The sequence below is a fragment of the Mobula birostris genome, chromosome 8, assembly GCF_030028105.1.
Source record: "Mobula birostris isolate sMobBir1 chromosome 8, sMobBir1.hap1, whole genome shotgun sequence".
In the NCBI taxonomy this organism is placed as follows: Eukaryota; Metazoa; Chordata; class Chondrichthyes; order Myliobatiformes; family Myliobatidae; genus Mobula; species Mobula birostris.
In genome coordinates, this window is record NC_092377.1 from 117,780,532 (window position 1) to 117,797,593 (window position 17,062).

General features: G+C 52.3%; 1 protein-coding gene and 1 pseudogene across 2 annotated transcripts; one reads left to right on the forward strand and one right to left on the reverse strand.

Annotated features, from left to right (window-relative positions):
* Window positions 1-4,734: 4,734 nt before the first annotated feature.
* Window positions 4,735-9,790, reverse strand: LOC140202045 (trypsin-4-like; annotated as a pseudogene).
* A 1,430-nt stretch (window positions 9,791-11,220) lies between these two features.
* On the forward strand, window positions 11,221-14,886 carry LOC140201623 (trypsin-like). Of its 2 annotated transcripts, XM_072266006.1 has the most exons (6): window positions 11,221-11,263; window positions 11,870-12,029; window positions 12,670-12,920; window positions 13,993-14,002; window positions 14,112-14,241; window positions 14,737-14,886. In XM_072266006.1, exons 1-6 carry the CDS (start codon window positions 11,224-11,226, stop codon window positions 14,884-14,886), a joined length of 741 nt encoding a protein of 246 aa, XP_072122107.1. In that variant the 5' UTR covers window positions 11,221-11,223. The 2 variants fall into 2 exon arrangements, with proteins under 2 accessions (XP_072122107.1, XP_072122106.1); XM_072266005.1 differs by lacking the exon at window positions 13,993-14,002 and having other exon boundaries at window positions 14,105-14,241.
* Window positions 14,887-17,062: the final 2,176 nt, after the last annotated feature.

The following is a 17,062-nucleotide window of genomic DNA, read 5'->3' on the forward strand; positions in this document are numbered from 1 at the left end:
CTAACTCAGATGAACGATAAGAGTAGAAGGTTATTAAATTGGAGTTTGATATTGCAAAAATATGACTTAAAAATCAAACATGTCCAAGTTACTGACAACATTATAGCTGATTGTTTATCCAGATGTTAACTTAGAAATTGTACAAGTTTTTGCTCTGATATCTGATGATTATACGTGTATTGTTACAATGTATCGTCTTCGTCAAACACTTTTTTGTAAAAGGAAGGGGGTGGGACGGTGTCCTGAATTACTCCTATGAAATGTGCTTTTCGAAAGAGAGAGAGAAAGTTGTTCAACACCAGACAGCTTGTAATTAAGAGACAGAGAGTGACAGGCGAAGACTGCTTTGAGATGGTATTTTGGTTTCTCTGCAGCATGTTTACAGTTTGCAAGGATACTGGCAGCTTCTATGTTTTTACTGAGAGAGAAGTGAGGAGCTACTTGATGGACAGCTGGTGTTCAGCACGTTGAGATAAATAGGTCAGCTGATAGACTGACAGACACATGGTTTTGGACCCTGAATGAACTTTGTTGTGCCCACAGGAAAGGTGGGTTTTGAAGGATCGATCATTGGCTCTCGCAGTGTGAAAAGGGTGTGACCAGCGGGAAGTTATTCCTGTGTCCAACCCTCGCCTGGGTTGACAATTCCACCACAGAAGAACGGTCCCCTTAGATGCGGGCACAGTCGATGACTTCTAAAGGATTTCGGAGGACAACGGGAAGATAGACGGCGTCAGCTCACCTGAAGACTCTAACCCCTCTCAATCTCTATCACCAGTCAACTCCATACCACGAACTGAACTGAATTTTACTCATCATTGTAAGACGATCTATTTACCCTGAGACTCGAAGAAGCTTGGTTTTCATATATTTCCACACTTATACATGTCTAATCATTGCTAACCAGTTTTACATATCTGGTTTTATATCACTGTATTGCGTAGTTACTAATAAATACCATTAGTTCATAGCAATACTGGACTCCAAAGTGTTTTCTATTTCAGCTGGATCTTTAACCCGTCACGGGGTACGTGACAATTGGCAAAAAGGATATGAGGCTGTGGAAGGGGGAGGAACATGGGACGGGAGGCCTAGGGAGAAAGAAAGGGGGAGGGGTGAAGCCCAGAGGATGGGTAAGGATGATAGTGAGAGGGACAGAGGGAGAAAAAGGAGAGAGAGGGAAAAAATTAATAGTAAATAAATAAATAACAGATGGAGTATTTACCTATCCGTTATCTATCTATCTATCTATCTATCTATTTATTTATTTATTATTATTAATTTATTTTTAATATTTTACCTCTCTCTCTCCTTTTTCTCCCTCTGTCCCTGTTACTATACCCCTTGCCCATCCTCTGGGCTTCCCCTCCCCCTTTCTTTCTCCCTAGGCCTCTGGTCCCATGATACTCTCCCTTCTCCAGCCTCGTACCCTTTTTGCCAATCAACTTTCCTGCTCTTAGCTCGATCCCTCCCCCTCCTGTCTTCTCTTACCATTTCGGATCTCCCCTTCCCCCTCTCACTTTCAGTTAGTCCTGACGAAGGGTCTCCGCCTGAAACGTCGACTGTACCTCTTCCTATCGATGCTGCCTGGTCTGTTGCGTTCATCAGCATTTTTTGTGCATCTGGCTTGAAATTACAGCATCTACAGATTTCCTCGTGTTTGCTCTGTATTTCCCTCTGCAATTGGATCCTCGATTTCCTAACCAGAAGACCACAATCTTTGCGGATTGGTGATAACACCTCCTCCTCGCTGATAATCAACACTGGTGCACCTCAGTGGTATGTGCTTAGCCCACTGCTCTACTCTTTCTATACTCATGACTGTCTGACTAGGCATAGCTCAAGTACCGTCTCTAAATTTGCTGATGATACACCCATTGTTGGTAGAGTCCCAGGTGGTGACGAGAGGGCGTACGGGAGTGAGATATGCCAACTACTGGAGTGATGCCACAGCAACAACCTGGCATTCAACATCAGTAAGATGAAAGAACTGATTGTGGACTTCAGGAAACGTAAGACGAAGGAACATACACCAATCCTCATAGGGGGATCAGAAGTGGAGAGAGTGTACAGTTTCAACTTCCTGGGTGTCAAAATCTTTGAGGATATAACCTGGTCCCAACGTAGCAATGTAGTTATAAAGAAGGCAAGACAGCGGCTACACTTCATTAGGAGTTGAAGAGATTTGGCATGTGAACAAATACACTCTAAAACTTCTATAGATGTCCCGTGGAGAACATTCTGAATGGTTGCATCACTGTCTGGTCTGGGGGGTGGGAATGGCTACTGCACTGGACCAAAAGAAGCTGCAGAATGTTGTAAATCTGGTCAGCTCCATCTTGGGTACTAGCCTACAAAATACCCAGAACAGCTTCAATGAGCTGTGTCTCAGAAAGGCAGCGTCCATCGTTAAGGACACCCAGCACACAGGGCATGCCCTGTTCTCACTGTTACCATCAGGTAGGAGGTACAGAAACCTGAAGGCACACACTCAGCGATTCAGAAACAACTTCTTCGCCTCTGCCATTCGATTCCTAAATGGACATTGAACCCATGGGACAACCTCACCTTTTTTAATATACAGTATTTCTGTTTTTTTGCACGTCTTTTCAATCTATTCCATATATGTATGCTGTAATTGATTTACTTATTTATTATTATTTTTTCTTTTCCATGTTAAAAGTTGCATTGAACTGCTGCTGCTAAGGTAACAAATTTCACGTCACATGCCGGTGATAATAAACCTGATTCTGATTCTGTCCTTAACTCTTCCCCTTACGCTGTCTGTTTGCTCTTGGTTCCAGAACCAATCGGATTCTAACGCCCTGCTTGCTAATGCCTTCCCGCACACTGACAGGGCGAGGGCAAACTCAGGCTACCTGGGTGGTCTGCAACCGAGTGCTCCGAGATAGAGTGAAACACTTCTGTTTGAGTGCCAGCCAGACAGATCATTCCCTCAGTTAGTCCATCGAGATGCTGGGTCTCACCCAAAGTCCCTCACCCCTAAACACATTCTTCTTCAGACTTTAGTTACCCCACCGTGGATCCCGTTTGCGTGTGTGTGTGTGTGTGTGTGTGTGTGTGTGTGTGTGTGTGTGTGTGTGTGTGTGTGTGTATAGATGCGTGGGTGTGTGTGAGTGTGCTTGTGTGTGCGAGTGAGTGTGTGTATGTGTGCCTGTGTGGGAGGGAGTATTTGCTCACAGGGTGTGTGTGAAGCGTCTAGTACAGTAGAGTAGCAGTGCCTGTAGTTAGTGCATGCTGCATGCTGTATGCCGCGCAGTGCTCTCTGCTTGCTACTCTCGGCTCACAGCTACTGCCACTGGCTAGCCTTCTTAATAGAGGGTGAAGAGAGGAGCCGAGTGTGTAAGCCTCCTCCTGCCGGTACAGAGCCTCTCCACCACCAAGACTCCTGCAGTGCCTCCTCGGAGCCACACATGGCAACTGGGTATCTTACGGTCCCAGGTTAAACTACAGGGGATCTCGGAGCAGTGGTGGGCCCCAGACGTGGCGTGCAGGCCCACCACCTTGTGGACACGCCTTGGCGCCCGTCAATCACTGTCCCATCTATGGACAAATAGCCTCGCTGCCTTGTGCTAAGTCTGTTGAGACAAGGCAAAGGAAGCACACCCTGGCAGAAAAGCAATGCGCAATAGGCGGTCCTTAACAGACCGAGGACGCGGCAGCCTCCTGCAGCCAAGGTGAGGGAGCGGTTTTCCTGGGATCACCCTTGCCACCGGGATTTACCTCATCATGGTGAAGATAGTGCTACTGGGGATGGCGCACCCCCTGTGGCACTTCAAAATCTTCCTTGCGCAGGTCTCCACCTCTGATCATGGTGAACAATACCTGGACCTTACATATGGTTGAAGTCTGACGGCGATGGGGCGTCTGGCAGCAGGAGCAGGTACGAATGGACTGGGTACTGCAGTGGAAATAAGAAACAATACAACCTAAAGCTGGCAACATGGAATGTAAGGACTCTCCTGGACTCGTTTGGCCTCTCTGACAGACCTCACCGGAGAACAGCCTTGATCGCTGCTGAGCTAAGGCACTACAACATCGACATTGCTGCCCAGGCTCCTGGATGAAGCTCTTTAACAGAGGAAGGGATGGGTTACACCTTTTTCTGGAAAGATTTCCTCCCAGGTGGACAACATCTCTACGGAGTAGGATTGGCCATCAAGAACACCTTTCTACCAAGTTTCACAGAAAAACCTGCTGGCATTAGTGAAAGACTAATGACCGTGTGCATCCTCCTGGTAAAGAAACGTTATGCCACGCTTCTCAGTGCCTATGCACCAACTTTGCCATCTGAGAATGAGGCCAAGGAAGGCTTTTATCAGACATTGGATAAGATCCTTTTGTTTGGGGACTTCATCGCTAGGGTGGGACAGAACAACAAGATATGGAGTAGAGTGCTAGGTGGGCATGGTATTGGCAAGGTGAATGCAAATGGCATGAAGCTACTTACTCTTTGCTCTGAGCATAACCTTACCATGACCAACACCATCTTCCAGCAGAAGGCAAAATATAAGACCTCGTGGTTACACCCTCGCTCTAAAGATCGGCACATGAACGACATCATCATTGTGAGACGGAGTGACATCAAGGATGTTCTCATCACCCATACCATGAGAGGTGCAGAGTGCTGGACTGACAACCGTATGATTGTGTCCAAGCTCCATATGAAAGTGCGTCCCCCCCTTGCGGCTGCAAAAACCCAATAAAGAGCGGCTAAATTGCAACTGCCTGAGAAACACAGAAGCAAGAAGTGAGTTTCGACGCATCCTAGCTGAGAAACTAAGGGAGTTGCAACCTTGTCTGAGGTCAGAAAATACCATGGAACAACAGTGGGCCTATATCAGCTCTGAGCTCTATGAGGCAGCAGCCCAATCCATCGGTCATAAGAGCAGGAACCACCAAGACTGGTTTGATGATAACTCGGACACCATCCACAACTTGCTTAAGGACATGCACAAAGCACACCGGGCTGCTTTAGACAACCCTTCATCCACCAGCATCAGGCAGCATTGGCAGGCAGCTCGGAGGAAAGTGCAAAAGGCAATACAGGCCATACAAAATGAGTGGTGGACTGAAAAGGCACATGAAATCCAGTCCTTTGCTGATAATAATGACATGCATAATTTTTACAATGCTGTCAAAACCATCTACGGCCCAATAAATCGATGTGTTACTCCCCTGAAAGCAGCGGATGGCCTAACACTTCTGAAGAATCAGAATACCATTCTGCTGAGGTGGGCTGAGCATTTTAACACTCTGCTTAATCAGGACTCTGACGCAGACGCCACCATCCTGGACGAACTGCCTGAACTTCCTCCTATCCAAGACCGCAGTCTACCACCAACCTTCCAGGAGGTCCTATCAGCTGTCCATTCCCTTAAGAACAACAAATCCCCTGGCACTGACAATATCCCTGCTGAGTTACTGAAGAACGGGGGGTACATGTGTACGCACACCCTCTACCAGTACATCACCAAGGCCTGGACTGATGAGAACATCCCACAGCAATGGAGAAATGCCAACACCATTGCCATTTATAATGTCAAGGCCATCTGCGGCAATAGTAGGGGCACATCACCGCTTTCTGTTGCTAGAGAGATCCTGGCTAAGGTGATGCTTCAGAGACTCATCAGCAACATCACCGAGTCAATGCTGCCTGAACCACAGCGTGGATTTAGGAAGAACAGGAGCACGATCGACATGATCTTCACAGCCCGGCAGCTTCAGGAAAAGTGCCGGGAGCAACATCAGGACGGATAACGGCCTTTGTCGACCTCTCCAAAACTTTCGACACTGTGCAAAGAGAACTCTTATGGAATGTCCTCCTCAGGTTTGGAGAGGTGACCACAGGAGGACAAGAGTCCGAGCCCTTCCTTGTACACACAGGGGTGAGGCAGGGGTGTGTGCTAGAGCCAGTGCTCTTTAATATCTTCCTCTTGTGTGTTACCAAGCATCTCCACAACGAGATTGAAGACAGCAGCGGTGTGGCAGTGGACGTCAGATTAGATGGCAACCTCTTTGACATCAGGAAGTTCCACGCAACCACCAAACTCCGTAGAGAGCGGGTCCTGGAGCTGCAGTATGCAGACGAATATGGTCCTGTGGCCCATAGTCCGGATGATCTTCAGACTGTCCTTGCTGTGGCGGTGAGAGCGTACAGCAGGATAGGGCTGACTGTCAATAACACCAAGACAGAAGTGGTACCACCCTCCTTTATAGCTGTGAAGCTTGGGTAACCTACAGCCGTCACATCAAGTCCTTGGAGTGCTTCCACATAAGCTGCCTCCAGAGCATCCTGGGAATTACCTGGCGTGAGCGGGTGCCTCACACTGAAATACTTGTAAAGACCAACTGCAGAAGTACTGACGCCATGATCACCCAGCGTCAACTGCAGAGGCTGGGGCACGTGATAAGGATGCCTCCATGTCGGCTACCCGGCAGAGTGATATACGGCCAGCTACATCATGGTCGATGCTCAGCTGGAGGGCTGAAGAAGCGCGATAAGGATCAGATGAAGAATGCTTTAAGGAAGTGCAAGATCAGACCCGAGGACCTGGAGGATGTTGCTGCTGACCGTACCACTTGGCGACAGCTGTGTAGGGACGGGTTTCGTATTCTGGAGATGGAAAGAACAACCAAAAGAGAGCCAGGAGAAATGCGGCCATGGTTACCACCACTACCACCGCTATCACATATACATGTCCCACCTGCAATAGGGCGTGTGGGTCCAGGATAGGACTGTATAGTCATCAAAGATCTCACCGTTAGGAGTGGACGTCATCATCGGATTTCGATGGACAACCGAAGAAGAAAATGTGTGCGTGTGTGTGCGTGAGTGTACGCGTGTGTGTGTGTGTGTGTGTGTGTGTGTGTGTGTGTGTGTGTGTGTGTGTGTGTGTGTGTGTGTTTGTGTGTGTGTGAGAGAGAGAGAGAGAGAGGTGGGGAGATATCTATGAGATACGAGAGATACGAGTTGTGAATGTGTGAATTGGGATGGCGACGGAGAATAAGCAAAGAGAGTGATAGACCGCCGAGACAGGCCCTTTGGCCCAACTCATCAATGCTGACCAATGAGTTTACATCAACTGGTCAGAATTTCCCGCGTTTGGCCCATTTCGTTCTAACCCTTTCCTGTCTTCGCACTAGAAGGTGTCTTTTAAATGTTGTTCAAAGTACCTGCTCCCACCACTTCCTCTGGCAGCCTGATCCACAGACGGACACCAGGGTGGGTGTAAAACATTCCCCTCAGGTCTCCTTTAAACTTGTTTCCCTCTCACCTTAAATCTGTGCCATCTATCTTTCGACTTCCCTACCCCGGGAAAAGACCAAATTGTCTCTGCTAATCATAGTTTCATAAACCTTTGTTGTTATCCTCGGCCTCCTTCGCTCCAGGATAAACAGTCTCAGCCAATTCAAAGCTCCCTTTATCCCTCTAGTCCCAGCAAATCTCATGAATTATTCCTGCACCCTCTCCGTCTTAATGACATCCTTTCTATAGCTGGGCGGCCAGAACTACTCACAAGAAATACTTCAAGACCGATTTCACCAACGCCTTGTATAACTTGCAACCCCAGTTTAGCCCACTAAATTTCATTCGTCGGTATTTTCAAGAGCCACGAGGAAATGTTGCTGCTGTATGAAACCCTGGTTAGACCACACTTGAAATATTGAGCTCATTTTTGGTTGCCCCAGTATAGGAAGGACATGGCGGCTTTAGAGAGGGTGAAGAGGAGATTTACCACGACGTTTACTGGATAGAGAGCATGTCTTCTAAAGATAGGTTTCTCTTTGGAGCGAAAGAGGCCGAGAAGTTACTTGATAGATGTGTTTAAGATGATGAGAGACAGAGCCCAAATGGATAGACAGAAACATTTTCCCAAAATGAAGATAGGTTATCAGAGGGGGCATCAATTTTAAGGTGATTGGAGGAAAGTATAGGGAAGATGTTGGAGGTAACTTTTTTTGAGACATAGTGCGGCTCTTGGGCAGAAAACGTTGCCGGGGTGGTGGCAGAGGCATATACGTGAGAGGCATTGAAGAACTCTTGGACAGGCAAAATGAAGACCTATGCGGGGGAAGAAATAGATGGATCCTAGAGTAGGCTAAAAAGACAGCACAACATCGCGGGCCGAAGGGCCAGTACTGTGCTCTACTGTTTTATTATCTATGTCGGGAAAGAATCACCAATATTTCGGGTCGAACATGGTGGGATTTTACTGAGACTTGGAGGCTCCAGTTCGCTGCCATTGTTTGCGTGTTCCAGTCGATGTAGTTGCAGACTTCGGTGTAAACTCCGGGATAACCTTTCATGGCATAACCGATCCCCCGGACACGATTCCTTCCATCTTCCCATGACATACCACGGGACTCTCAGAATCACCCTGGCGAGAGGACAACAGCTTGTATTGATGCGAGTCAGGGAGACACACAGCTCGGAAACCGGCCTCTTCGGCCCAACCCGCCGGTGCCGACCAACGTTCCCATCCAAGATCACCCTATTTCCCACGTTTGGTTCAGATCTCTCTAAAGCTTTCATATCCGTCTACCTGTCCGAGTATCCTCTAAATGTTGATGTACTCGGCTCAACACTTCCTCTGGCAGGTCGTTCCATCTACAGGCGATCCTCTGGGTGAAAACTTTGCTCCGCGGTTCCCTTTAAATCTCTCCCCTCTCGCCTTAAACCTGTGCCCTCTAATTTTGGACTCCCCCAACTCGGGGGAAAAGGCTGTGTGCATTCACCCTATGGTTTTATAATCATTGATAAGTTCACTCTTCAGTCTTCTGAACTCCAAGCACTAAAAGCCCTAGCTTTCTTAACCTCCCCCGGTAACTCATGCCCTCGAAACTAATCTCGCAATTTTTTTTGCATTCTTTCCAGTTTAATGTTGGCCAAAACTGAACACATTGCACCGCTGTCCCCTATGCTACAGGGAATCAAGTACCAACCAGTCCAGCCTCTCTCTATAACTCAATCGATCGGATTTCGACAACATCCTTGTAAATCTCCTCTGCCTCTTTCCAAGTGCATAAATTCTTCCTTATAACAGGGTGACGAAAACAGAGCACAATACTCCAAGTGTGGCCTCGTCCTGTACCACTGCAACATAACGTGTGCCAAACACGTTCCTCACCACTCTGTCTACCGTGATATCCCTTTCAGAGATCCGTGGGCAGCACCTGTACCCTTGGCTACTTCAACAAACCCCAAAGCAAAGTAATAGATCAAAGAGTTATACAATTCTTCAGCCCATCATGTACGGACCACACTCCGTGTGAAAGACAAGCTCAGCAAGCTCATATTAAACCTCTCCCCACCCACCTTGAACTTATACCATCCACGTCCCTCATGATGTACGCACTTACCAGCTCACCCTATCCCTGAGTCTCTTACAATCCCAGGAATAATGTTCCAACCTGCTCAACCTATCTCCATAACATAACCGATTCCTTCTCCTCCTCCGTCTCCCTCCTGCCCCTTCCCTCAGAATCTTTCCTCCTTCTCCCCTTCATAGGTATTCCCTCTCCCCCTCAATCCCTTATCCTCTGATTATATCTCCCACCCAGAAACGAGGCACTGGAGGCCGGCTTTCGGGCAGCTGCTGGAGAGCGGCACCGGCTGCGCGTTGCAGTCGAAGATGATCGGGGCGGCAAGCCGCAGCAACATGATGTCGTTGTCGAGGCTGCGGGGGTTGTAGAAGGGTTGCGGGATGACCTGGGCCACGGGCAGCCGCTGCTCCGTGCCTTCCTCCACAGTGGTGTCGTGTGCCATCAGCGTGTCCGCCTTGTGACGGCTCAGTCGTGAGGAAGGATGGGCAGGGACGACAGGGGTCGGGAGGGAGTGAGGAAAATAGTGGGGATGGGGGACAGTAAGCTACCCTTTGTACCTTGATAGCGGGGGAGAACGCGAGTCAGCCGTGGCGAAAGAGGGGAAGAAGGCGAGAGGGGTGTGGAGAGGTCGGGGGGGGGGGGGGGGTTCAAATCCAGAGACACCATGTGCGGGTATGCCCGGAGGCGCTGAGCACGGGTCCGCAGCGGCGTGTGGGAGAACACTACGAATGGGAAGAGGTCAAAGGAGTGAGGAGTGGGGAGGAAAACGCGCCCTGTACCGCGGGGAGAGAGCGTGAGTCAATCGTGAGGAGGACCAGAGGGGGACATAGGAGGCGTAGCGGGAAGCGACGGGGAAAGGGAAAGACAAAGGAGGATGCAAAAGGGGGGATGTAGGGTGAGGGGGACACTGAGGTAGAGTTAGTGGAAGAGGAGGACACACGCGAATCCGTCCTGTGTCGGGGGGAGAGGTGTTGGAGAGATTAGACAACGGGTCAGCCGTGGGGATGGAGGGTGAGGGGGAAGAAAGATGAAGGGGCAAGTGAGGGTGGAGGAGGGAGGGGGGACAAGCAGAGACCTGCCCTGTGCTGTGTCGGTGAAGCGAGGGTACGCAATCAGCGGCGGGCAGCATGGGACAAGAGACAGGGGCGGGGGTCGGCCGGGTCGGGAATGGGAAAGAAGGAAAGAGGATGATGTAGTTGCGGTGAGACAGTCAGATAGGTCGTATACCGTGGAGAGCGCGGGTCAGCCGTAATGAGGGAGTGGAGGCAGAGGTGACACGGAGCGGAGAGCCGATATACAAGAGACGGAGAAGAGAGGGAGAAGCAAAGAATGGGGGTGGGGAGTGGGTGGAAGGTACAACACAGGTCCGGTCTTGCAAGGGAAAAATTGCTAGCTGACCGAAGGAACGGTAGGGCAGGGGTGGTGGGGAATCGAGATTCAGGGTGCGAAAGCGAGGGTCTCACACGGGTCGGCCCTGTGTCGAGGAGAGGTCACGGTTCCGCGTGGAGGGAGCGCTGTGGGAGGCGCGGTGATGCAGTGGGAGGGTAGTCCTGGTCATACAACACCCCTATTGAGACTTTCCTTCCTCAACTCCCCACCGTCTGAGTCCTTGCTGGATTAGATCCACGCCCGCATCCATGCTCCCAGCAACCGGTGACGACCCTCACCCTCATCCCTGCTCCTCGTCCTTGACCAGTTTGGTCGAAGCTGGGAATCTGACAGGTGACCCCCCCACCCACTGCTCAAGGACGGGACGTCTTGTGACTGCCCCGAGCTCCCTCAACAGCTGCAGCTCTCCCGCCGATAAGGGTCCCTGATCGGGTATAAATGCTCCCTCGGCACCTACCGTGCCTCAGTCTCCGGACATCAGTCACAATGAAAATGCTCCTGCTCTTCGCCTTCATCGGCTTTGCTGGTAGGTCATCTGCAGATTGCCATCACTCCCCGCCTCATCCTTCCCGCTCACCCCGAGGAGCAACCTACCTCCTCCCCGCTGCCCGCCTGCCTTCCTCGCTCGCTCACTCACTCTCTCTTCATTCCTCCATGGTCTCTTCTACTTACTCCCCTCGCATCACCCCGTTCAGCTCCCCTTCCATCTGCGTTCTCCTCTCCCCTCTATCCTCCTCTCTCCTTACTCCTCCCTTCACCCCTCCTGTTCTCCTTCGTCCCAGCCCCCTCTTTCCCTCTCAACCTGTTTCCATCTCTACCCCTCCTTATATCACACCTTTCCTTCTGACCTCACCTTTACTTCTGACCTCCCTCCCTCCTCCCTCTCCTCTGCCTCTCCGTCACCTCTCCCTCACTCCTACTTCCTCTCCCCCTACCCCTTCATCTCCACCTCCGTAATACCCTTCTCCTCCCTCTTCTCCTTTCAGGCCACCTGCTCGCCTTATTCCAACCTCTCCCATGTCACCGACTACTCCATTCGCCACACTCTCGCCGTCTACCTCTCTTCTATCTCTCCTTCCCTCCACTTTCTCTACTCATCACATCGGTCTAACCATGTTCTCTGCCCCCTCAGCCGCCGCTCCCACCAGCGACGACGACAAGATCGTCGGGGGGTACGAGTGTCCTGAACACTCCATCCCCTGGATCGTCTCACTCAACGTCGGCTACCACATGTGTGGCGGGTCGCTCATCAGCGACAACTGGGTGGTGTCCGCTGCCCATTGCTACCAGAGGCAAGTCTGGCAAAGGGGAGGGGAACGGTTTAGGCCCAGTCGAGCGTACCCTTCCAGCCCCTACACTCCTCACTCAGTGTCTGTAACCTCCTTCGGCCCTGCACTCTTCCCCGTCTCTGGGATGTTCTCCGGCAGCTGCACCTCTTCCCGTCTCTGTGATCCCATCCGGTTCATACACACTTCTCCATCTCTGTTGCACCCTCTGGTCTCTACAACCTCACAGTCTCTCTGACCCTCTCCGGTCCCTAAACTCCTCCGTCTCTCTGACCCTCTCAGGCCCCTACATCCCTCACAGTCTCTCTGTTCCTCTCCGGCCCCTACATCCCTCACAGTCTCTCTGACCCTCTCCGGCCCCTACATCCCTCACAGTCTCTCTGGCCCTTTCCAGCCCCTACATCCACACAGTCTCTCTGACCCTCTCCGGTCCCTACACCCTTCACAGTCTCTCTGACCCTCTCCGGACTCTACATCCCTCACAGCCTCTCTGACCCTCTCCAAGCCCTACACCCCTCGCCGTTTCTGTTACCCCTTGCACCCTTCTCTTCTCTGTGACCCCCTCCGGCCCTATATGCTGGAGACATGTGTACAGCGACGTTTTCCTGAGGGTTGTGACTAGTCTGCTGCCTCCGCCTCCCCGCAGACGTATCCAGGTGCGTTTGGGTGAACACGACATCACGGTTGCGGAAGGGTCGGAGCAGTTTATCGAATCTGAGGTGGTGCTCCGCCACCCCCAGTACAGCCCCTACACCCTGGACTACGATATCATGCTGATCAAACTGTCGCGGCCCGCCGCTCTCAACCGCAACGTGGCCGCTATTTCGCTCCCAACGCAGTGCCCAATGGCAGGCGATGAGTGTCTCATCTCCGGCTGGGGCAACACCAAGGACCCAGGTGAGGATCGGGGAGAGGGTGATGGGAAAGTGGGCGGAGGAAGAGTGCATAGAGGGAGAGAGGTGCTTATGGGGGTGGGGAGAGGGAGGGAAAGGGAGGGGGTGATGGGACAGGGAGAGGAGGAGGGGGAAGGAATGACAGCTTTAAGAGAGCAGGTAAGGGAGAATGAAAAGATGGAGAGAGTGAGGACGTAGAGATTTAAAAAGAGAGAGAGCTGGCAAGAGTCGGAAGATGGGAGAGTAATAGAGAGAGAGAGAGACAAAGTGTGACTGCAGGTAAGTGAGAAAGGATGAGAAGGGAGCGAACGGGGGAGGGGGTGAGGGGATAGGAGAGCAGGGAGGAGAAGGGTGAAGGAGAGAGACGGAGTCGGGGAGAACGAGAGAAAGTGAGAGTGTGGGTAAAGGAGAAGAAAAGAGAGTGAGGCGAAAGTGGGGTGAGAGGGAGCAGACATAGAGGGAGGAGGGAGGAATGGGGACCGAGCGGAGAGAAGGAAGGAGAGAACAGCGGTAGCAAAGAGAGTATGGGGAGACAGAGGTGGCAGGAGGGTGGATAAAGAGAAAGAGGGAGAGAAAGTGTGAGATTGTGCGAGATGGAGTGAGGGAGCCGGCAAGGAAGAAGGGAAGAGGCGGAGAAGCTCGTAGGAACAGATAGTGGTAGGGAGAGATCCGAGGAGAGAGAGTGTGAGAGAGGGAGAAAGATAGAGACGGGAGAGCAAAGGGAGGGAGGAGAGAGGGCGGGCGGGGAGAGAGGTAAAGAGAGAGAGAGAGCGAGAGCAGAAGAGAGAGTGCACGGGGAGAGGGAGGGGTGAGAGAGAGAAAGATGGGGGGGGGTGGGGTTAGTCAGATTTCTGGAAAGTTCCGGGAGTGCATAGGGGCAGAGATTCACATCCAGCGAGGGAGGGAGATGGTGCCTGGAACTTCCTCCAGAACCATCAGTACCATTCGACGATGTGGGACCGGAATTGGTGGCGTTTAGCTCCTGGGGTTCAGGGGTGGCGTGGGAAAGGGAGAGGGTGCCTACGGTGAGATCTGAAGGCGGCAACAATCCCAATAGATAATAGGGTAGAGTAGAGGGGCTGATTAGCCTCTCTCATGCCGAGGGACGTTGCGTCGCTCTGGGGAGTGGTTGCTGGCTCTAACGTTCTCCCCCCACCCCTCTCCACACCCTGGCCTGTGCGTACCCAGCCGTCAGCGGTTACCAGTTACAGTGTCTGAAAGCCCCCATCCTCGACCAGACGGTCTGCGAGGATTCGTATCCGGGGATGATCACCAACAACATGATATGCCTCGGATTCCTGGAGGGAGGCAAGGATTCCTGCCAGGTACAGCAAAACTCGCCACTCCGACCCCTACTCCCTCCCCCCATTCACTGTGACCCACTCCGGCCCTAGTACATCCCCGTCTCTGAGACCCCCTCCCTCCCCCTCTCTGTGATCAACTTCCTCTCTCGGCGCTTATAGCGCTTCTCCGGCCCCGACAACCAGCACCCTTCCCTCTCCACTATCGGTGGGAGATGGGGGAGAGCTGTAAAGAATTGCACCCCTTCTCCATTTTCCCCTTCCTCCGATCTCGACCTGTCCACCGTCAATTCCCTCTCTCCGCCATTGCGACCGTGCCTTCAGCTGTCCGATCTTTGCGCTATGGAATTCCCTCCACACTCTCGCAAATTGACCAACGCCGCTCCCCCCACCCACCCCACTGCCTGACCCTCATGAATATCCAGCTGCTAGGGGAGGCGGTGAAACATCTACCGAACGTCCTACGCCTCGGTCCCTTAGAGCTGGTGACGGAATCCGTGTCCCCGTCCTTCCCTACAGGGTGACTCTGGCGGACCAGTGGTGTGTGACGGGATGCTGCAAGGTGTGGTCTCCTGGGGCTACGGATGCGCCGAGAGGTTTTACCCCGGTGTCTACACTCGCGTCTGCAACTTCGTCTCCTGGATTGAGAAAACGATGGCAGCGAATTAAAGACCCCACCTCCCTCTCCGGAGGCTCTGTAATAAATCAATAAAATCGTTGTATAGACTCTTGCTGTCTTTATTCCCGGCTCTGACGAGCTCCTCCGTGCCCCGATCTGGGATCACGGCCTTCCTGCACACTGGTTGTCTCTGTGCTCGGCAAATGTCACTTATCGGGAGAGTGTTATCGGGGTCTGGAGACTGGAACTGTGCGCGGTGCTCCCAGTGTGGTCTGACCCAGGAGGATACGGAGACTGGAACTGTGCACAGTGCTCCTGGTGTGGGTCTGACCCAGCGATATGGAGACTGGAACTGTGCGCGATGCTCCCAGTGTGGTCTGACCCAGGGGGAGACGGAGACTGGAACTGTGCACGGTGCTCTCTGTGTGGGTCTGACCCAGGGATACGGAGACTGGAATTGTGCATGGTGTGCCCGTTGTGGGTCTGTCCTAGGGATCTGGAGAGTGGAACTGTGCACGGTGTTTCCTGTGTTGGTCTGACCCAGGGACACGGAGACTGGAACTGTGTACGGTGCTCCCGGTGTGGGTCTGACCCAGGGATACGGAGACTGGAATTGTGCACGGTGTTTCCGGTGTGGGTCTGACCCAGGGACAAGGAGACTGGAACTGTGTACGGTGCTCCCGGTGTGGGTCTGACCCAGGGATACGGAGAGTGGAACTGTGGACGGTGTTTCCTGTGTGGGTCTGACCCAGGGACACGGAGACTGGAAATGTGCACGGTGCCCCCGATGTGGGTCTGACCCAGGGATATGGAGTCTAGAATTGTGCACTGTAGGGTAGATATTCCGAAACTTTCCCAGTCGCAAAGGTTGCTGAGTCATAAGGGTTTTGATATTTGGTCAGAGATTTAGTTGGGGGATGTGAATATTTCGTCATAAGGCGGGGGTGGCTAGAAACGGACCCAAGTGCAAGACACAAACACTGAAGTACTAGGGACAGGACTAGGATACAGGGCGATGGCAAGGACAAGGACAGGAAAACTAGGAACCTGGAACAGGACTGAAAAAGAGAGCTAGGAGCCCGGGCTTTGACTCCGAGCCAGAGACTGGACAACAACCCAGTACCTGGGTCTTGCCTCTGGCTCGGACCTCAGAACTAGGCAAGGACGAGACTTGGCAGGCAGGCAGGACGAGGCTGGAGTCTTCAGTCTTGAGGCTCGAGATTAGAGGCAAGGATTGGCAGGAGGCAGGAGGCTGGAGTCTTCAGGCTTGAAGCTAGAGGCTAGAGACTTGGCTTGGCTTGGCAAGAGGCTAGAGGCTAGAGGCTGGATTCTTCAGGCTTGAGGCTAGGCAGGAGGCTGGAGTCTTCAGGCTTGAGGCGAGGTGAGGCTGGAGGCTGGAGGCAGGAGACTTGAGGTGAGGCTTGGCAGGAGGCAGGAGACTTGAGACTTGAGGTGAGGCTTGGCTCCTCCTGGGCAAGGCGCGGTTCACCTGGGCAGGGCGCGGTACTCCTGAGCAGGGCGCGTTTCTCCTGGGCAGGGCACGGATAACCACCCGACAGAGGCAAGGGACAGGAAGGGACAGAGCCAACCCCAGGTAACGGCAAGACGGCCTGGCTTACCTGGGCGGAGGCAACGGACAGGAAGGGGGCTAGGTACTGGGTGGCTGCAGGACCAGACAGCAAGACAAGGCAGGGCTACTGGCAAAGCAAGGCGAGACAGAACTTCAGGCGAAGCGAGAGTTACCGGCAAGACAAGGCAGGGCTTCAGGAGAGGAAACAGAAGGCAGGGGAAGGGATACAAGGAGTAGAACAAGAACGATACAGCAGCCACACCTGGGTCTCTGAAAGTATTTATGCAGCCAGCCCCAACGAGCATCAGCTGCTTCAATTAGCTCAACAAGAACAGAAACAGGGTAGATAGGAAAACCTGGAGCGAGGGTTGATGGACCGGACCGTGAACCGGAATACGGACATCATGGACCGGACTATGACATATGTTCATCTCGGGGTGGGGTCTAGATCGCACTGCCTGAGGAGGTTGGTTGGTGAGAGGGACTCTTAACAAACTCAGCATCCGGACAAGCAATGGAATATCCGAGGCATAGAGAGGGGTGGGCCGAGTGCTGGTGATTGGTGTTGGTGGGTCAGCAGGAACGCAAAAGGTCAAACGGGCTGCTTGTGTGATTCCGTTGTAGTTTGAAAGAAATGCCGTAGAACACCTACCAAA

Coding starts and splice junctions, on each gene's coding strand:
- LOC140201623 (XM_072266006.1), top strand. CDS start 11,224: ATGAAAATGCTCCTGCTCTTCGCCTTCATCGGCTTTGCTG. Junction 11,264..11,869: donor CGCCTTCATCGGCTTTGCTG/GTAGGTCATCTG, acceptor CTGCCCCCTCAG/CCGCCGCTCCCACCAGCGAC. Junction 12,030..12,669: donor GCTGCCCATTGCTACCAGAG/GCAAGTCTGGCA, acceptor GCCTCCCCGCAG/ACGTATCCAGGTGCGTTTGG.